The 18,288-nt window shown below is 40.7% G+C and overlaps 1 protein-coding gene across 1 annotated transcript in view; it reads right to left on the minus strand.

Annotated features, from left to right (window-relative positions):
• The window catches only part of dock4a (dedicator of cytokinesis 4a), a gene marked incomplete at both ends in the record, with an annotated part of 47,685 nt that overhangs the window by 10,057 nt on the left and 19,340 nt on the right, over positions 1-18,288 (minus strand). Inside the window, 27 exons of the mRNA XM_080841801.1 lie at positions 496-637; positions 3,266-3,370; positions 3,588-3,674; positions 3,879-4,027; positions 4,468-4,561; positions 4,740-4,800; positions 5,111-5,206; positions 5,571-5,597; positions 6,060-6,145; positions 6,492-6,640; positions 7,150-7,208; positions 7,513-7,613; positions 7,936-8,011; positions 8,129-8,223; positions 8,321-8,419; positions 8,778-8,912; positions 9,159-9,286; positions 9,529-9,721; positions 10,253-10,423; positions 10,654-10,735; positions 11,319-11,419; positions 11,668-11,751; positions 12,020-12,117; positions 14,859-15,012; positions 15,867-15,973; positions 17,288-17,450; positions 17,795-17,919. Of these exons, the coding sequence (XP_080697927.1) occupies positions 496-637; positions 3,266-3,370; positions 3,588-3,674; positions 3,879-4,027; positions 4,468-4,561; positions 4,740-4,800; positions 5,111-5,206; positions 5,571-5,597; positions 6,060-6,145; positions 6,492-6,640; positions 7,150-7,208; positions 7,513-7,613; positions 7,936-8,011; positions 8,129-8,223; positions 8,321-8,419; positions 8,778-8,912; positions 9,159-9,286; positions 9,529-9,721; positions 10,253-10,423; positions 10,654-10,735; positions 11,319-11,419; positions 11,668-11,751; positions 12,020-12,117; positions 14,859-15,012; positions 15,867-15,973; positions 17,288-17,450; positions 17,795-17,919 (2,967 nt within the window). The remainder of the gene's footprint in view (positions 1-495; positions 638-3,265; positions 3,371-3,587; positions 3,675-3,878; positions 4,028-4,467; positions 4,562-4,739; positions 4,801-5,110; positions 5,207-5,570; positions 5,598-6,059; positions 6,146-6,491; positions 6,641-7,149; positions 7,209-7,512; positions 7,614-7,935; positions 8,012-8,128; positions 8,224-8,320; positions 8,420-8,777; positions 8,913-9,158; positions 9,287-9,528; positions 9,722-10,252; positions 10,424-10,653; positions 10,736-11,318; positions 11,420-11,667; positions 11,752-12,019; positions 12,118-14,858; positions 15,013-15,866; positions 15,974-17,287; positions 17,451-17,794; positions 17,920-18,288) is intronic.

Here is an 18,288-nt window from a genome sequence, read left to right on the forward strand (position 1 = left end):
ACACTAATGAACCTCACACTCAACCACTCCAATAAGGCTATAGTCACACACTAATGAAATGTAACGCAAGGCAGAAAAGAACAACAGCTGTAGTTTAAGTATAGGCCTACATGAAGGCACAGCAGCTCTTTAGATGTCACAATATATTCATTTTAATGAGAGCATGCATAAACAATTAGTGCCAGGATTCTCTTTTCTTTGTGGAATTAAACCACAATTATGTGTCTGCATTTTAACAACTGAAGCAGAAAAAGTAATGAAATTCCAATTCTGTATGAACCAGTTGTATGTACTGTTGTGTGACCATGGGCTTCTGTGTCTGTGGTCTTGCAGCTAAGTGTGATGAGTGCTGATATCATTTAGCAGCACAGCCGCTGTGCACACTGTGTAGGAGGCAGTGCTGTGTGTTGTGCTCCAACAGAGAGAGAGCAGAACATGCACACCACGTGTGGCGCGTGAGGAGCAGAGGGCGTGTGAACGTGATGAGGAGGATACACTGGGCCTCCGCCTGCAGGATGGTCTGGTCGGGCGGGTTGGCATGTTGCATGGCGATGGCGTGGGGGAACTCGCTCAACATTCTCTGCTGGAAGGCTTCTAGGCGCTCATAGTCATTGCCCCGGCACACAAACTCCTTATTCTGTGAGCAAGACAAGGGGTAGGGCACAGCCAAATACTTAAATGAATGCTGCGTCTGTTGGCATTTACAGGAAAAATCATACAACCTGATCATGCTAGATGCAGTAGCTGTGCTTGCATGAAATATCCCTGCACATAACATAAAGCATAACAGGCAATAACTTTGGGTTCTATTTATTAACACACTAACTGGAAATATTTGTACAGGTTCACATGATAACCTACAGGTGAAATGGATACAAACAGTGCAGTACAAACCACTGCTGCTAAGACATGTTATGTAGCATATTGTCCAGTGTCACCATATGGTTGCTGAGGTGATTGCTTTCAATGCGTTAGACCAGGGGTCTTCAATGTTTTTCAGGCCAGGGACCCCCAAACTGATGGCGAGATGAGCAGGGACCCCCTACTATATAAATTGCATAACATTTTGTTTATAATATACTGGGCCTAGTGCCAAATAAACATAGCTACCCTGTGTCAATGGAACACATCCTCCCACATTAAGAAGATGTATCTTCTTTTCAATTACTCCTGACTGACACGATCCAACGGATGACGGAGGAGGAGTCTGGCGCATGGAGTTGTGTTGACAACGTAGATGTTATAGTGAGATTGACAGGTCAACAAACCAATCACACCGCTAGCAAGTTGTTAAGATTGTAGGTAGTAGCTTGCTTACATTAGCTAGGAGGCTCACACACCTCGCAAATCCTCACTTATTTTTCAGTTACAATTAACGTTTTTTGACCTTGTACAGTGTCTATTTCTCTTTATTTTTATTTTTTTAAATCTAAGCAAATGTCAAACTAACAATGTATAGGTACAAACAAGACCAGCTATGGAGTTTGGTTCGTCATCTTTTATTTTTGACCTTCGCGTTCTTTAGACTTGAGCAGAAACGCGATCTGATTGGCTAGTGCCTGTGCATGAAAGGTGCTGTGAGTGAACCGGTGTCCAGCTTGAGAGAGCTCCTGTGGGTAGCTGAATGTGTCGATTGGACTGAAAGATAACGTCTTCTCGATCAATTTATGTGTTCGCTACAATATGTCGGATTTATGTTAATGTAAATTTAAAGGGAATAAATACAATTCTGATTTGGAAGACATTTAAATTTGTGGAAAAAAAAATTGGTTGAATTTTAAAAAAAAAATATTAAAAGAAATTATCTTATCAACCAAAGATTTCGCGACCCCCCTGCAGTACCTCCGCGGACCCCCTGTTGAAGACCCCTGCGTTAGACCATAGGTCTTCAACAGGGGGTCCGCGGAGGTACTGTAGGGGGGGTCCCGAAATCTTTGGTTGATAAGTCAAGTTTTTAAAATATTTCTTAAAAAATAAATAAAAATTCAACCAATTTTTTCCCCCACAAATTTAAATGTTTTCCGAATCAGATTTGTGTTTATTCCCTTTAAATTCACATTAACATAAATCCAATATATTGTAGCGAACGTATAAAATGATCGAGAAGACGTTATCTTTCAGTCCAATGCTCACATTCAGCTACCCACAGGAGCTCTCTCAAGCTGGGCACGGGTTCACTCACAGCAACTTTCATGCAAATACGACAGCACAGGCACTAGCCAATCAGATCGCGTTTCTGCTCAAGTCTGAAGAGCGCGAAGATCAAACATAAAAGATGGCGGACCAAACTCCGTAGCTGGTCTTGTTTGTACCTATAAGTTGTTAGTTTGACATTTTTTGCTTAGATTTTTAAAAAATTACCGAGAAATAGACATGTACAAGGTCAAAAAAACGTTAATTGTACCTGAAAAATAAGTCTGGGAGGACTTGCGAGGTGTATGAGCCCCCTATCTAATGTTAGCATGCTACTACCTACAAGGTTAACAACTTGCTAGCGGTGTGATTGGTTTGTTGACCTGTCAATCTCACTATAACGTCTATGTTGTCAACACAACCCCATGCGCCAGAGTCCTCCTCCGACATCCGTTGGATCGTGTCGGTCAGGAGTTATTGAAAAGAATGTGGGAGGATGTGTGCCATCGACAGATGCTTGAGGATTCACTGTCCCTTCTTTATGTATGATGAAATAAAAACATATATCTGTGAATTATTTTAATAAGTTGTTATTAATTGTTAGCTCAGAGTTGTATGCAAGATGTATGTTTATAAATGGCAGTGGCACGGCCACCCTGTACCTTTCATGTTGTTAAATGTTAAATTCAATTCAATGTTCAAAAATGTTAAGTTTAATTCATTGTTCAAAAATATTATGCAAAAATGCACAATAACAGGGTAGCTATGTTTATATGGCACTAGGCCCAGTATATTATAAACAACATTTTATGCCATTTATATAGTAGGGAGTCCCTGCTCATCTCGCCATCAGATTGGGGGTCCCTGGCCTGAAAAACGTTGAAGACCCCTGCTTCAGACCATTGCACGTGGTTAATGAGGAATGAAATGTAGCTTCACATGGGCATATGAGCCCAGGATATGAAATATATATTTACCTAATAAACATACAGAAGGTTTTTTTTACATTTGTATAATCACATGAATAACAAGTAAAATGTTATATTGCAAGAAATTATGTTGAATTAGTGTGAAAAGACATGTGTACTTGTTCCAGAACATAGTGACATCAGACATCAGAGAACATGTTTACCCGTAAGAAGAAGGGGAACTTCTTGCCATAGAAACCGATTCTGAAGAATTCAGGTTCCAGGCGCTGCTGATTCATTATTTTGTCATATAAAGAGGCTTCCATCATCTGCTGGCACAGAGATATGCACAATAACTATACAAAACAAAATATCAACTCACCTCATAAGAGGCCAGTGTTTGGGCAAGCTGTCACTGAATAGTCATTTTGGCAAAATATTTAACAAAGGTACCTTTCATTTTTTTGTACATTTGTCATAGTCTATATATGTCAAGCAGAAGTTAATAAGTCGGTTAAACAACATGTTGACCGATTTGCCACTTACCCTCATTTTACTGAGGTTCCTGTAGTCATAATAGGCTTCGTACTGATTTGCCAGCTCTCTACACAGTATGATACAGTTCTCCCAACACTATAACAAACACAGGGAATGCTGACCACATTAAAACGACAAACCATAAAGCTGAAACCTCTGAAAAAAAATTAATAGTTTTCACCGTCATAGTAAACATTGAATGGCAAACATGTAGGTGTGTAATACAATGGACCTCTGGGCAGCAATATATATAAAATACATAAACTAAGCAAAGCTAGCTAGAGAATAAGGCAGACTCACTTTTCCCCTGTCAAAGTTGTGGATGATGGTTAGATGGAGGCACTCCTTCCTCTGCCATTCACTCTGCATGGGGTAGCCAAGGAACTCCCTCAGGGGCCGTTCAGTCCACTCAAGCAGCTCATCATACAGCAGCAACGTGTAGGCAGCCTCTGTGGTAACATACCACAAGACCACAGACTCAGCTATCACAGACACAACACAGACTCAGGTCTCACAGACACAACACAGACTCAGGTCTCACAGACACAACACAGACTCAGGTCTCACAGACACAACACAGACTCAGATCTCACATACAAAACACAGACTCAGATCTCACATACACAACAGACTCAGGTATCACAGACACAACACAGACTCAGGTATCACAGACACAACACAGACTCAGGTATCACAGACACATCACAGACACAACACAGACACAGGTAGCACAGACACAACACAGACACAACACAGACTCAGGGCTCACAGACACAACACAGACTCTTGGTATCACAGAGCACACAAACAACCCTTGAGCTTAAGGTTCAATCCAGAAAGATAACCCAGTCATTTCAAAGGCCCAGGTGATCGGAGGGGTGTTCTTTACCTGTGTAATTCTGGGCTTTGAAATGGAGGTCGTAGAGCTTGTGAATGTACCTAATGTACATCTCCTCTTTGTTTAGCTCAGTTTTGTAGAAGTTCTGTCAAGAAAGAGGTGATATTTAATCGTTTGATGCTTGTATTTCTTACAATAATGAGGTGGAGTACCATTAATAAATGTAAATTTCGTAAACATGAAAGACGTGGCCATCTTTGTCTCCCTAATTTTTTAAATGCATATAATTGCATCTTTCAGCAGAGATGGCACTGCACACTCACGAGGAGGTTGACTGTACCGCCAATATTTTTCCCATCCACTTCTCCAATCTTCATGCAGTCCCTGGGGAACATAACATAACATCTGATGAGTGTGAGTGTTCTGTATCTGTAATCTAGGCGTTCATGCAAGCATGCACACAAGTGTCTGTTTAAATGTACAACTCTCATTTCAAACTTTGTCATCATTGTTCTGTCTAATGATTAGACTTCATGGATACACTTCGTGTCTGTCATGAGCACACACACGTCATTAAGGGGAATTAGATGGACAGATGGGAGGGCCAGAAGCTCACTAAGATGTGCTTTAGTATGCCTTGGAACCTGAGAAATACAACAGGACTCAATTCTTTTTTAACACAATTCTTGTTTACCTGTAGTCAAGTAGCCTCTCCATGAGTCGAGTTACCGTGGTGATGAGGGACACTCCACTCTCCCTCCAGGTCTCGCTCTCGATCTTCTTCAGCAGACTACAACAGAGAAGTACATTTGTCCAACTGTCCAGACCTCTTCTGCATATTTGAATTAACACTGACTTTAACACTGCAAAACGTCTTGACACTGTCTTTACTATGTCTTTGTGAAAACTACTTTATACAGAAAAAGTTCTACCCTGTTCTTCTCTGAATCAATCAATAAATCAATCAATCTAGTTGTTTATTTAATCAAGAGGGACAGTGTACATTCATGAACACTAAAATGTAAATGCACCCAAATATAGCCAAAAGGCTAGTTTCCATTAGCAGTCCCCCTGCTAGAGTGAAAAAGGCTATACAACCTAAAAAAAAATTTACGTATTACGTATATCTGTATCTGAAGGATGTTCAGTCTTACCTTGGGTATGGGCCAAACAGGGGAATTCTTTGTCCGGAAGCATTGATGGGACAAACTGATATTTAGTACATTCATGTAGTTATCACAAACACATCCATCCAGTTTTGATGTTGTCAAGGACATTTCAAAGGAATCAAAGTATTTGGACTGTGACCCAAGTACCAAAAAGTACCAAAAATTTCTTTCAGGGACATGACGCAATAGTTCAGTAGGTAATGAGGATATAACTGTATGTACAGCATAGCCCTAATATCTTATTGCAACAGATTTCACTAACACTGTTTACAACATAATTTAATCAATCACAATATATATATATATATATATATATATATATATATATATATCACATGAACTCCTGCATCCATCTATAAAACACAACAGGAAAATAACTTACAAATCTACAAAAAAAACATACAAATTTGAGTGTGCATGCAAGCTTTTAAAAAGATGCTGTAGAAGTGGGCATGAAGTGGACATGTAACGCACATGTTGTTGAAGAGTTCCTTGTATGTCTCATCGCCTTTGCCCTCAGACATCAGGCTGTCAAGCTTGTCAATCAATTTAGCCTCCACCTGAGGAGAGACACCCATGAGACACAATCAGATGGCCACACAGGGGCTGGCTGACGTGGACTGCCCTAACTTGCAGGGTGACTGCAGGTGGTGTTGGGGAATCAGCTCAGTGTTCGCTTATGTGTTGGGCACTAAATGAACTACCATGGCCTGTCTAAACTAACACCGTGCTGGTTTTCTAGTGATGACACTGGCTGTCTCTGAACAACAGCATGAAATAAGGTTCGGTAGACTTCAGGGCATTATTATGGTGGACTGGTCAAAGTACATGAATAAAACAGTCAATACAAATAACAAACATTCAATAAAACAGTTATGTTTGGATTTGGTCTCATGCAGACATGACCTGTTTGAAGTTGCCACTTCTGCTGAGTTCACAGTCCATCATGTCATGGAAGATGGGGATCATCACGTTCCGCAGGTCAGGCTGGGGCACCAGTGTTGCCTCCAGGAAGAGCCCAATCATGGCAGGGATGAAGTTCAGCTTGTGCTCCTCTGAAGAAGAGGTTTCATTTCATGTCAGATTGTTGAAGGGCTAAAGTGTCTGCTTCTTTCTTAAAGGAGCAGCAAACAGTTATGGTCAAACACTCCCAACCTAACTACTGAAAAGGCATGCAAAATCCAACAACACAGTTAGCTCTAAATAAAGTTGGTGATTTCTTTTACATTTTCACTTGGCTGGTCTGACCCAGAGCCCAGAACTGCACCGTGCATTACCTGGGTGGCTACTTGGAACGACAGGTGTGTTAATCTGTCCTTCAAATGACCAAGAAAACTAGAAAGAACATGTGACCAGTGCTATAAAAACATTTGTTGAAAAGTGGCAAATTGTTGGATACTGTCTTTTTAAAGTCAAAAAACACAATCAAGGCACTATAACAGTAACTATAACTGTTTTTAAACTGTGTCTCAGTGATAATACCTTGGCAAATGACTTTGAAGTCATGATCAAATAGTGAAACATTTTCATTCTAAATGGAAAAGGGGTCTTCAAAGAGGTTTACCTAAACTCTGCCACATGCTGAGGATCTCACATCCAACCATAACCCTCATGTCTCCATACCTTCATTTAAAGATACAAAAAATAATCGTTATTATATTAAACAAGTTTCATGAAGAAAGTAGGTGTCCACAAACTGACTCAAAAAAGAAGGACCATAGCAAATAATTATACTTAAATCTGACCTATTCTTCATGAGAATAAATTACACACTATAAGGTTTTTCAGGTCCAAAATGTTTTGCAAATTCACTTCTGAACAGATTGAAATGCTTCTGTGGTCATTTACTTTGCACATCTTTAATGAACTGGGGCAATCATTTAACATCTGAGAACCGCCGGCTGTCACATGGACGAAGAATACTTACTTTTCCAACACTTTTTTTCTTTTTGAGGGAGGGAACTTCTCAAGCTGGAGACACTGCTGGTTTATGAAGATGACAGCCAGATAAAAATAGGACTCCCACACCTGAGGGAACAGAAGCTGCTTTAATTACAGCATGTTCGTGCAGCGAGCGCTCTCCACTGCTCTCCTCTGCTCTCCGCTCTGACAGATCCTCATTTGGACTGGAGATGCTGGGGAGTCTTTAATATCCAGTCACATGTCTTGAAAGTTTCAAGTTGAGCTCAGTCCAATTATAGCAACATGAATATGCATTAAATCTCCTACCATATGAATATGTATCTACAATAGGCCGCATTTTTCATCAGTGAAAAGACATCTTTCTAAGATGGAATTTTTGCTTTAAATTAAGAGGGGTTAAGGAAGCTGTGTTTCCTTTGTCTTTTACCTTGAAGTCAAACTTTTCACTGAGGAAGTTCTTCTTCAGGGCATCTGAGAGGTACAGCAGTGAGGTGATAATAACACTACAGAGGAAAACAAGCACAGTTTGAGTAAAACATTAAACAGGAGAGAATGACACATAATTCATATAGGAAATATACCCTAACCTGATTTGAAAAGGTATTCAGATAAACACTCACTTGCTGGTGACTAACTGCATGACTGTCCAATCTTTAGGAAACATATCTGGACGTATGAGTATTTCGAAGACAGTGAATAACTGCAGGAGAAAAGTCTAATCATAAAAAAAGAAATAGTTAGTAAAAACACTAAATATAACATTCTTTTCTTATTTCATGATGAATCAGTCAAATGTGTTTAAGCAGGTATACCATGAGCTCATCTTTGCTTGAGAATCTTGACAGAAATCTTAGGTAATCTTTATCACTTAGCAGCCTCAGGATGGTGAGTAAACAGGCCACAAATTCACCCTGAAAATATCCAAAAACAAAGCCATGGAACAAAAGGCAATAGAACAGTTTGCAGATGAGAGGCAACAGAGTAGCCGTGAGTTCTTTCGTCCACCAGAGAGCAATTCTGGTGTATCTTCTGACTGTGAACGGGTCTGAAGGCAAACAGATCAATGGAATGGGGGTAAGGGCTTTCTCTGTTTGGTCATCCTGAACCAGACTAGGGGTAGCTGTCAAACTACCCTGTTAAACTTATAATACACTGTTGGGCATATTAGTTTGCCACATAACTAAAGCCTTTGCCTCTTTGTTGTTTTTCTCTTTGAGTTAAACAAAGTTCACTTCAGGGGCCTTATGTCCAAGCTCTGATTTTTCTCACCGTGACATCCTGGTACTGTAGACGCAAGGCCGTCCCAGCAGGCTGTGGGCAGTTGGTGACCTCCAGGATGGTTCTCAGAAGCCCAGCTGCCATGCTGTCCATGATGACATTCACCTCCTCAGACGCCACACACTCCTAGAAGGCAAACACGGCAAAAAGAGAGGGAAGATTAGCTGCACAGTAGTACTATCAACTGACCCTGACCATATATGACCATGACCATTTCATTGTTCTCATGTTATGTTGGTAAGAGCTATTTTTTTTTGTGTACTATTTTATTGTTTTTGTCTCTAAGATAAGTGAGAATGTTATAGGGCATCTCTTTAAGATCAGTGACAGTGTTATAGAGCATCCCTTTGGTGTCTGTCATATCTTTCTTACCGTGCCGTTTTTAGTGATGACCGTGAGCATGCTGTTGAGGATGTGAGCACACATGACCAGATCCCTCTGCTCCTGCATGTGCACCTGAAGGTGACGCAGGATCATTGGCAGGACAACACAGCGGCACTCTGCAAATACAGACCAGACAGCATACTCACTCTGCAGTACAAATACAGACAGCATACTCACTCTGCAGTACAAATACAGACAGCATACTCACTTTCAGCACTGAAGCCAGTGAGGTAAGGAGATACTAATGCCAAGGCACATCTCAGCTAAACGGATCAATTTCAAAGACTTCGTAAAGCAACCAACGCTTCCAAAAATACAAGCATATGAAGCACTGTGTTGGAGGTTTGGGATAACTCACCGTGGTTGGTGTACAGTGGGCTCTCCACAGTCTTGGCGATACACTGTAGTTTGACGGCCTGAAGGGGGCAGTCCATGTGAGCCATGACGGGCAGACTGCCCAGGGTGTCATGGGCCAGCACAGCCACCTCTCGGACCAGGAAGACCTTGAGCAACTCACAGCACACTGTAGGGAAGGACCTCAGGAACACAGCCTATAAACACACAGTGGCATGTAGCTTTAGTAAAACAAACTATCTATAATTCATATGTGCTACTGATCTCTGTGTACTTTATGTCATGTTTGATGAGAAGTAATAGGTTTCACCCAAATGGCCCTGAAATTAAAGTCAGGTCACATGTATTTGTATAGGACATTTAAAAACAACCGGAGTTGGACCAAAGTGCATACAAAATCCTACAAAAAATAAATGAATTGGATGACAGTACCTGCCCAGTACCGATCATATTTGGTTAAATCATTTTTAGTTCCTTCTGGTGGCTTCACTTTTGACTGACTATACACTGTCCATGATTTTTACAGTCATGTTCAGCAACAATTCTGTTCTGTTCTGAACACTGTTCTGTATTTGTAACCGATTTCTAAAACGCTGTTTGTGTGCCAAAGAGTTCTATAGTTCCCAACTGCAAATGTAAAAATAGCAGAGTGAGTTTGAGTGCATCTATACACCTCATTGGCAGTTAGTCACCCAAGTACTGAAGCGCGTGAACAAAAGCAAGCTTACCTGGGTGTGTGTGATGGGGCTGATGCCTTTGCTCTCGTGAGAGAGGAAGAGATGGACAGATTTGAAGAGTTCATGGACGGAGCAGCGAAACTCCTCCTCACCCTGGCCACCAGTTGCTCCTGCATAGAGTCTCCTCGACTGAACAATGTACTTGAAAATATACTCAGCTGCCTGTGGGAGAATGCAAAGGTACAATTATAAACTGCCACGAATCTCACTTTACAAGAAAAGACATATAATGAGGGCGCGTGTTCATAGCACCACACAAAATAAAGAGTAGAGATGCAACCGCCCGGATCCGATTCCCATGCACATTGTAAAGGAGCATACAAGTAGAAATGTTCATCTGTGCGTCTAATAATCTTTTGCTACAGACATAAAATGCACAAAAAAGCACTTACCTTCAGAACCTGCTGAATCTGTTCATGATGTTCTGCATCAATGATTCGGTCAATGTACCACTTCAGTAGTTTAATAAGATCCCTGGTCAAGAACACAGGTACCAACAGAAAAGGATAACAGAGAGGGAACGCTTGTGAATGAAAACTATCATTTGTGTTCAAAGTCATTGAAACTTTGTAAAATTGCATATTTCAACTTTTCTAAAAAGTGATAACATTGTTCTGTAATATAACAGCAGGCACAAGTGACAGTAATGCTTTGTTAGTCCAGGTTCAGATCTATGTTACAGATAACCGTTTCTTTTAAGGTTTGCTAGGATACAGGGTTCATCTACCGCTGCTCTTAACATAACTGACTATTGAAGACCCTCTAAACTGAAAAAGGCATGTTTTGTTATTAAGTAAGTCATTTGAAGTGTAAGTATACATAGCTTTGTTCCACTTAGTATACAGCAGTAGGTCAGGAAAGAATAGTTTGAAATGGGCAGGCAGTACTTAATTTCTCTACTACATTCTATCATGCTCTAATAATGGCAATAAAACAACTCTTCTGAAACCTCCAATGGATACTGATTCTAGATCAGATTCAACACGGATTGATTATGTGAAGGCTCTAGGTTGCCACATCCATAGGCAGATGAGATCAAACTTGAACATATTCATACCTGTATGACAGAGCTCCAGCAAAGTGGCTCTCAATGTAGGTGTCCATCACTGGCTTAAAATGCTGAAATTTACTATCCTGCAGTAAATTTATGATATGTACCTGGGGGAAATAAGAGAAATATCCATTGTCATGTGAGTACATTTTGCCAACACCTTCATTTCTTTATCACCTACGAGTAACCACAGCAACTTAATGTGGGGGGACTAAAGCACACTTAAGTTCATAAACAACCAGAGTGTGTGTGTATACAATTCCCTACTTTATAATAGCATTGTGTTAGGTTGAACAGCAAAATTGTATAATGTCTTAACCTGCAGTCATTAGAGAAGGTCAACACAATCACTTACCAAGCAGTCAAACACCTTTAGACCATACCTCTGTGAGCTCTGGTCTAAAATACCAAACAGAGTATCCAGTGTGTCCTGTAAAAACTGATGGAGAAAATAAATCAGTTATATTATAATATCAATATCATCTTGAAATAATTCAGTCTATTAAAATGACTGCTTTAGGAACCTCAATTCAATTTCCCCAGCACTGCAATTATATAACTTCCCTATATTGAATTATTACACTGTGCTTTCTGTAGATTCATAAATCCATAAAAAGCAAGTAACCCAATTTGTATTGCAGTGTCTATCTGTATGCCATCCTTAAAATATGAAAGGAACTCAAAGGAGAGGCCAGTGTGAATTTTACCTTGACAATTTCAGTACCGTCAATGTCCTTCAGTTTAGAAAGGCAATCAGCAATCTTCTCTGGATTGGTCCTCCACTGCAGTAGGTGGAGTATATCACCTGAGAAAAGTCAATGCAGAGTTACACCTCTTCTTCATAGTATGTGTCTAATATAACAAAAGCACTGACGGATTCTAATACAAAATATTTAGGGAAATGCATGAAAGTGAGGGCAGAAGTAGAAATCACTTGATCGCGTACACAGTCATTAACTCAGATTAGCATCACTGGTGATGTTTGGATGACATGCTGTTAACTGTAATGTCGAGTGAGCTACTGGAGCCATTTGAAGTCCAATGGCAGATGGATAAATGATTGAATATTTCAAAAGGGACTCACTTTATAAACACATTTACACGTCCATTATATCCATTTATCCATTTCAACTTCATTGTATTTACAATCATCCCAAACCTGGACAGTAGGTCTACACATACATGCTGTCTCATTAGCAATATTCTTTTGACTTTTGACAGATAATCAGATAATATACAGTGCCACTTGAAAGTATGTGAACCCCTTGAGCACTAAGGGCCTGATTTACTAATATGCGAGCGCTTCTTAATCTGCGTTCGCAAATTAACGCACGGTGTTTTAGCGCATTTTAGTTGGTATTTATCAAACCAGATCGCGCTGGGCAATCTGTGCTTACTCCGCCCTATATAGGGCCTGATTTACTAACATTGCGACCGCTGCTTAAACTGCGTTCGCACATTAACGCACGGTGTTTTTCCGTATTTTCCGTGGTATTTATTTAGGAAGAGAAAAAGAAGCTACAGCAAGTGGAGATTGATATATTGGTTCACGTTCGCTCAATCACTGAACCTGATTCAATGTGTGCGCTGCTATAATGTTGTTCTGCCCGCCATCACCTACAGCAAGATGTTTAAAAGAACACGATTATAAAGAATATGCTATTGGTGGCATTAATGCATAAACTGTCTATTATAACAATATATATGTGTACATGGCGAGATTAATAATTTCTACAAGGGACATGGGTTCACTACAATATATATGGACGTGGGTGCAATCAATGGTTCATATTATGTTCGGAAAGATTGCGATTTCAAAAAAAGTCCTGTTTGATGTCTAAAATTTCGGCTGTGGCAGTGGGGAAATGTATTGACCAGTGCGCCATAGCAATGCTTCGAGTACCTGTGTGAATATTTGTGAAGGCTGAGATATATCAACTGCTGATACTATAACTGTTTGAAATGATCCGGTGCCAATATTTGCAATGTTTACCAACTGATTGAATGGAATGTGATCTCCGGTTGGAGGGTTAGATGTCATCTCTGATCTGGTTCAGTAATTTAAGTATTGCGTGGCTGGTTAACCTGTACCGTCTAATGATTTGTGGTTCATTTAACTGAAAATGTGTTATGCGAGTTGAAAAAATTATTTCTGTGCGCTGTCTCTGTCTTCTTTCTTCGCCTTTCTCTTATCACTGCTGCCATATCAACGTTTTCAGACTCAATGAAATTGCGCTTGGTTAAGACGTGCTTTTATGAGGCGGAGAATTAGCCTGCAAATTGGAGACGTGCGCTCCACAGGCAGTTTAGTAAATACCACGCATGACATCATTAGGCGCACTTAACTTGTCTCCACCCATGTAAATTGCGCCTCACGCCTACGTTACCACCCACCTCCAAGTAACCTCCCCTGTTCACACCCACAGGCGTTAATATGCGCTGCGGCCCATTAGTAAATACCGTTTTATGTTTACGACCGCTATTTTACGCCAGAAATGGGCGCAATCCTGTTAGTAAATCAGGCCCTAAGAGTTTTCTGTTGTTTTACCATGATTTTTCATTTTTTTCATCACCAATTTTCCATAGATGAAATGTCAGGTTTATGTTTATCATTTGCATGTACTTGTTTGGAGGGAATTGTTTGAGTAGCCAAAAAACTACATGAAACATGGAATTAGTCCATTTCAAAAGTAAGTGAAGTAGACCCATGTACATTTACCCCAGATGCTGCCAGAGAGGTCCGAAACTCTTTACAGGTGATGTGTGGGTTGACTTTTACCCGATTTATTCTTCTTCTGGTGCTTCTTGGTGATGGTCTTGATGGGCGTCCACTTCTAGGCAGAGATGCGGTCATGTTGAATGCCCTCCATTTCTAAATTATTTGTCTGGGATGGATGGATGGAGCTGGAATCTTTTGGAGATGGTCTTATAGCTTTTCCAACACTGATGGGCTGTCAGTACCTTCTTCCTGATGTTCACGGATATCTCGTTTCCTCTCGGCATTGTTGATCTGTGTGGGTACACCTTGGCACTACAGTAGTTTGGTTGGTTTCCTCTCTCTTTTCATCTGTGTTGCCCAAACCTTTCCCTAAGGATGTCTCAGTTGATCGGTTTGCTTAATTGACTAATTAAGCACCCAAATATGTTTCACCAAATCTGTTACCTGCTTGACTTTACCAATTCAGCTGGGGGTTCACTTACTTTTGAAATGGACTAATTCCATGTTTCATGTAGTTTTTTGGCTACTCAAACAATTCCCTCCAAACAAGTACATGCAAATGATAAACATAAACCTGACATTTCATTTATGGAAAATTGGTGATGAAAAAAATGAAAAATCATGGTAAAACAACAGAAAACTCTTAAGTGCAGAAGGGGTTCACATACTTTCAAGTGGCACTGTACATCTGGTATTTATGATCACTCTTTTTGTAAAGCCTCACAGTCAGAGGTAATAGTGTAATAAAGAATATATGTTTCAGCTATTCCAAACAAAAACAAATAGGTTTCAGCTATTCCAAATAACAGATACACAACATGTTATACCGTTCTGAGTTAGTTTGGTAGAACACAAAAAGGATGTGATCCAGAAAGACTCCTTGCTGTTGCGTCCAGGCAGATTATTTCCAGGCATGTTTGCCTTGGAACAGGGAAGCTTGATGTACCGAGTTACATCATGGAAATACGTTGTATCTTCACACTGTTAAAGAAAACATAAATATAACAGCTCGCTGTCTCTTCTGCCTACAGGTTCAAAATAAACACAACACCCCCAACCCCCCAGACACACACACAAACACACTTGTGCACACACACACTACCTTGTGAACGATCAGCTAATGCGTCCAGACACACACAGAAACACACTCGTGCACACACAGAAACACACTGGTGCACACACACAGAAACACACTGGTGCACACACACAGAAACACACTTGTGCACACACACAGAAACACACTCAGGCAGACACAAAAACACACTGGTGCACACACACAGAAACACACAGGTGCACACACACAGAAACACACAGGTGCACACACACAGAAACACACAGGTGCACACACACAGAAACACACTCTTGCACACACACAGAAACACACAGGTGCACACACACAGAAACACACAGGTGCACACACACAGAAACACACTCTTGCACACACACAGAAACACACAGGTGCACACACACAGAAACACACTCGTGCACACACACAGAAACACACTGGTGCACACACACAGAAACACACTTGTGCACACACACAGAAACACACTCATGCACACACACAGAAACACACAGGTGCACACACACAGAAACACACTGGTGCACACACACAGAAACACACTCATGCACACACACAGAAACACACTGGTGCACACACACAGAAACACACTGGTGCACACACACAGAAACACACTCATGCACACACACAGAAACACACTCATGCACACACACAGAAACACACAGGTGCACACACACAGAAACACACTCTTGCACACACACAGAAACACACTGGTGCACACACACAGAAACACACTGGTGCACACACACGCTACCTTGTGAACGATAAGCTCGTGTGTTCCATCAGGAAGTATGCTTCCATCCTCCTGCATCAATGGGACGAACGAGAAGCCAAAGATCTTCTTCTCCCCCTTCTCCTTGGCTAAGAAACAAGAACATTTGAGCTTGTTAAACACATTGTTACAGTGTTATATGCATGGTTTATTATACATTCCTCCAAGTGTTAACGACTACAGTGGGCTCAACAGTTATCAGTTTGTTTCGCCTGTTCATCCAAGTCAGAGTCACAGAAGGGAAGAGGCCTGTTGTGTCATCAAGCACTAGACAGGAGCCACCACTGCAGAGGGCATCAGTCCTCTACAAGGTGAACACACATGCCTGAACACACCTAAACACACAAGGTGAACACACATGCCTAAACACATGTGGCCATTTAAGCTTTTGAAACAGGATTAATGCATTCTGCTGGACTAGATCCTTCAGTCGGGTGGTGAACTGCTATTTGACAGGACTAGCGAAGCCTTTTTGTATTTAGCAGCTATTTTGGCTGATTTGATCGATTGGCTGACCTAAATATACCATTTACTACAACTCAGAAACCCTGCATGCCTAGACTGCATGCCCAGATTACAGTACCTTACACTGAGATACAGTACCTTACACTGAAATACAGTACCTTACACTGGGATTACAGTACTTTACACTGATATAACAGTACTTTACACTGAGATACTGGTTGATCTGAGCTCTGATTTGTTCATGCATTCCTTTATAGTACATAGACCCTGGTAGTCTTGGCAAGGTTTCACCAGGTGGAGGTCCAATAAGAGACCCTGAGAGATGACATCTGTATTCCATCATTTAGACTTCCTTTTGATTTCAGGGTAGGGGTGAACTAGGATCTCTGAACCCATTTCCTTCACTGGCATTCTATTACAACAAACCAATGGGGTAAATCATCATCAGATAGCTACTGTTCTCAGTTTCATTTCCTGCCACACTTGACTGGGAGCAGATTGTGACGCAGTCGACTGTCAAATCTGCACTAAGGACCCATACCAAATGTTCACACACAGTCCTGCTGGTGTATAAAGACCTGAATCGAATGTAGCTTAAATCAAGATTTTTTTGAACTGGAAGTACTGCTTTCATTTTTTATGATTACAGCCTTTTGAGCCCCTAACCCAATCATGTATAACACAGTTTCCATAACTACGGAGAAAGACACATTACAAATGTATGGGTGTAACATTTATAACAATCAGCATATGTTGTACATCATGAAAATACATGTATTTGTTATGAATGAAATGAATCAGAGAATAATGAGGTCCTGCTTGGTATTCAAATATCCTGTCATTGATAGTATCAGTAGCAAGTGGATATGTGTGGCAGTCTCTCAAAGACATAAGTCTAAGTAGTCTTGACTAAATGCAGACTAGGTTAGCAAACTTACTGGAGCAGTGCCTGAACTCGAAGCGTATGTGCAGCCCTCTGAACAGCTCCATAGGGATGGGCAGTTTGATCTGCTCTGCCCATCGCGGACTGTTACTGTGGTACAGCACAAACGAGTCATGCTGTTCCACTCCTAGCTCTCCAGAGCCAGCACAGACCAGGTCCTGGTTAAGAGACACAGGGGAAGGGCTTCATTTTAAATTGGGTAGATTCCATGACCTGTATATTCTGTATACACAATAAAATGATTAAGCACATGGCATCCCACATTGACAAAAAAACTCAAAAGATGAAAAAAAGTAAGGGCTTAAATACTTCGGCCAGCAGTTGATTTTAAAGCATAGTTTCTTGCAGAACTTGTCATTCCAATGCAAAGGTTAGTATGATATGATGATGTTATATTATATACTTTCTAATACTTAGTTTTTCCCAATGGATCTAACAGGTCAATATTGGATATGATTTACAATATTCTGAGTAATAATGAGACAGTCATGACACAGCTTACCTTGAGAACCTGTCCATCAGCTCCAAGAACGTGTACACTGATCTCCACATTACGAGCGACACTCTTCCCCCCTTTCTCAAATTCACCCTTCTCCAAGGTTACATACAGATCATTCCTCATCTCCCCTGAAAAAAGGGTCCAATTTAGAGATTGATATAATCACTTATAGATCAAAAAGGATCCTTTTACAGGCATTACAATCACCTACACAGGCAACAACATCCAAACAATTCTACTTTTGAGCTGGATGAGCTTTCTTCTTTTTCTACTTATTACCCTTCTAGGCAACATCATTTGTTTCGTTTACTGAGTTTTAGTCATATGAATTTTGTGGCACACCTAAGAAGCTTGGGACTAGTTGGTAGGTTGGTAAGTTGTGGTTTTCCTAATGACATAACTATATGGATATAAATGTATAGACTGGGAAATGATATCACAGTTACCCCTAAAAGAGGTGTGATACAATCTACTTCATGTAGTCCCCCCCTCGTTGT

The sequence above is a fragment of the Sprattus sprattus genome, assembly GCF_963457725.1.
Source record: "Sprattus sprattus genome assembly, chromosome: 7".
NCBI lineage: Eukaryota > Metazoa > Chordata > Actinopteri > Clupeiformes > Clupeidae > Sprattus > Sprattus sprattus.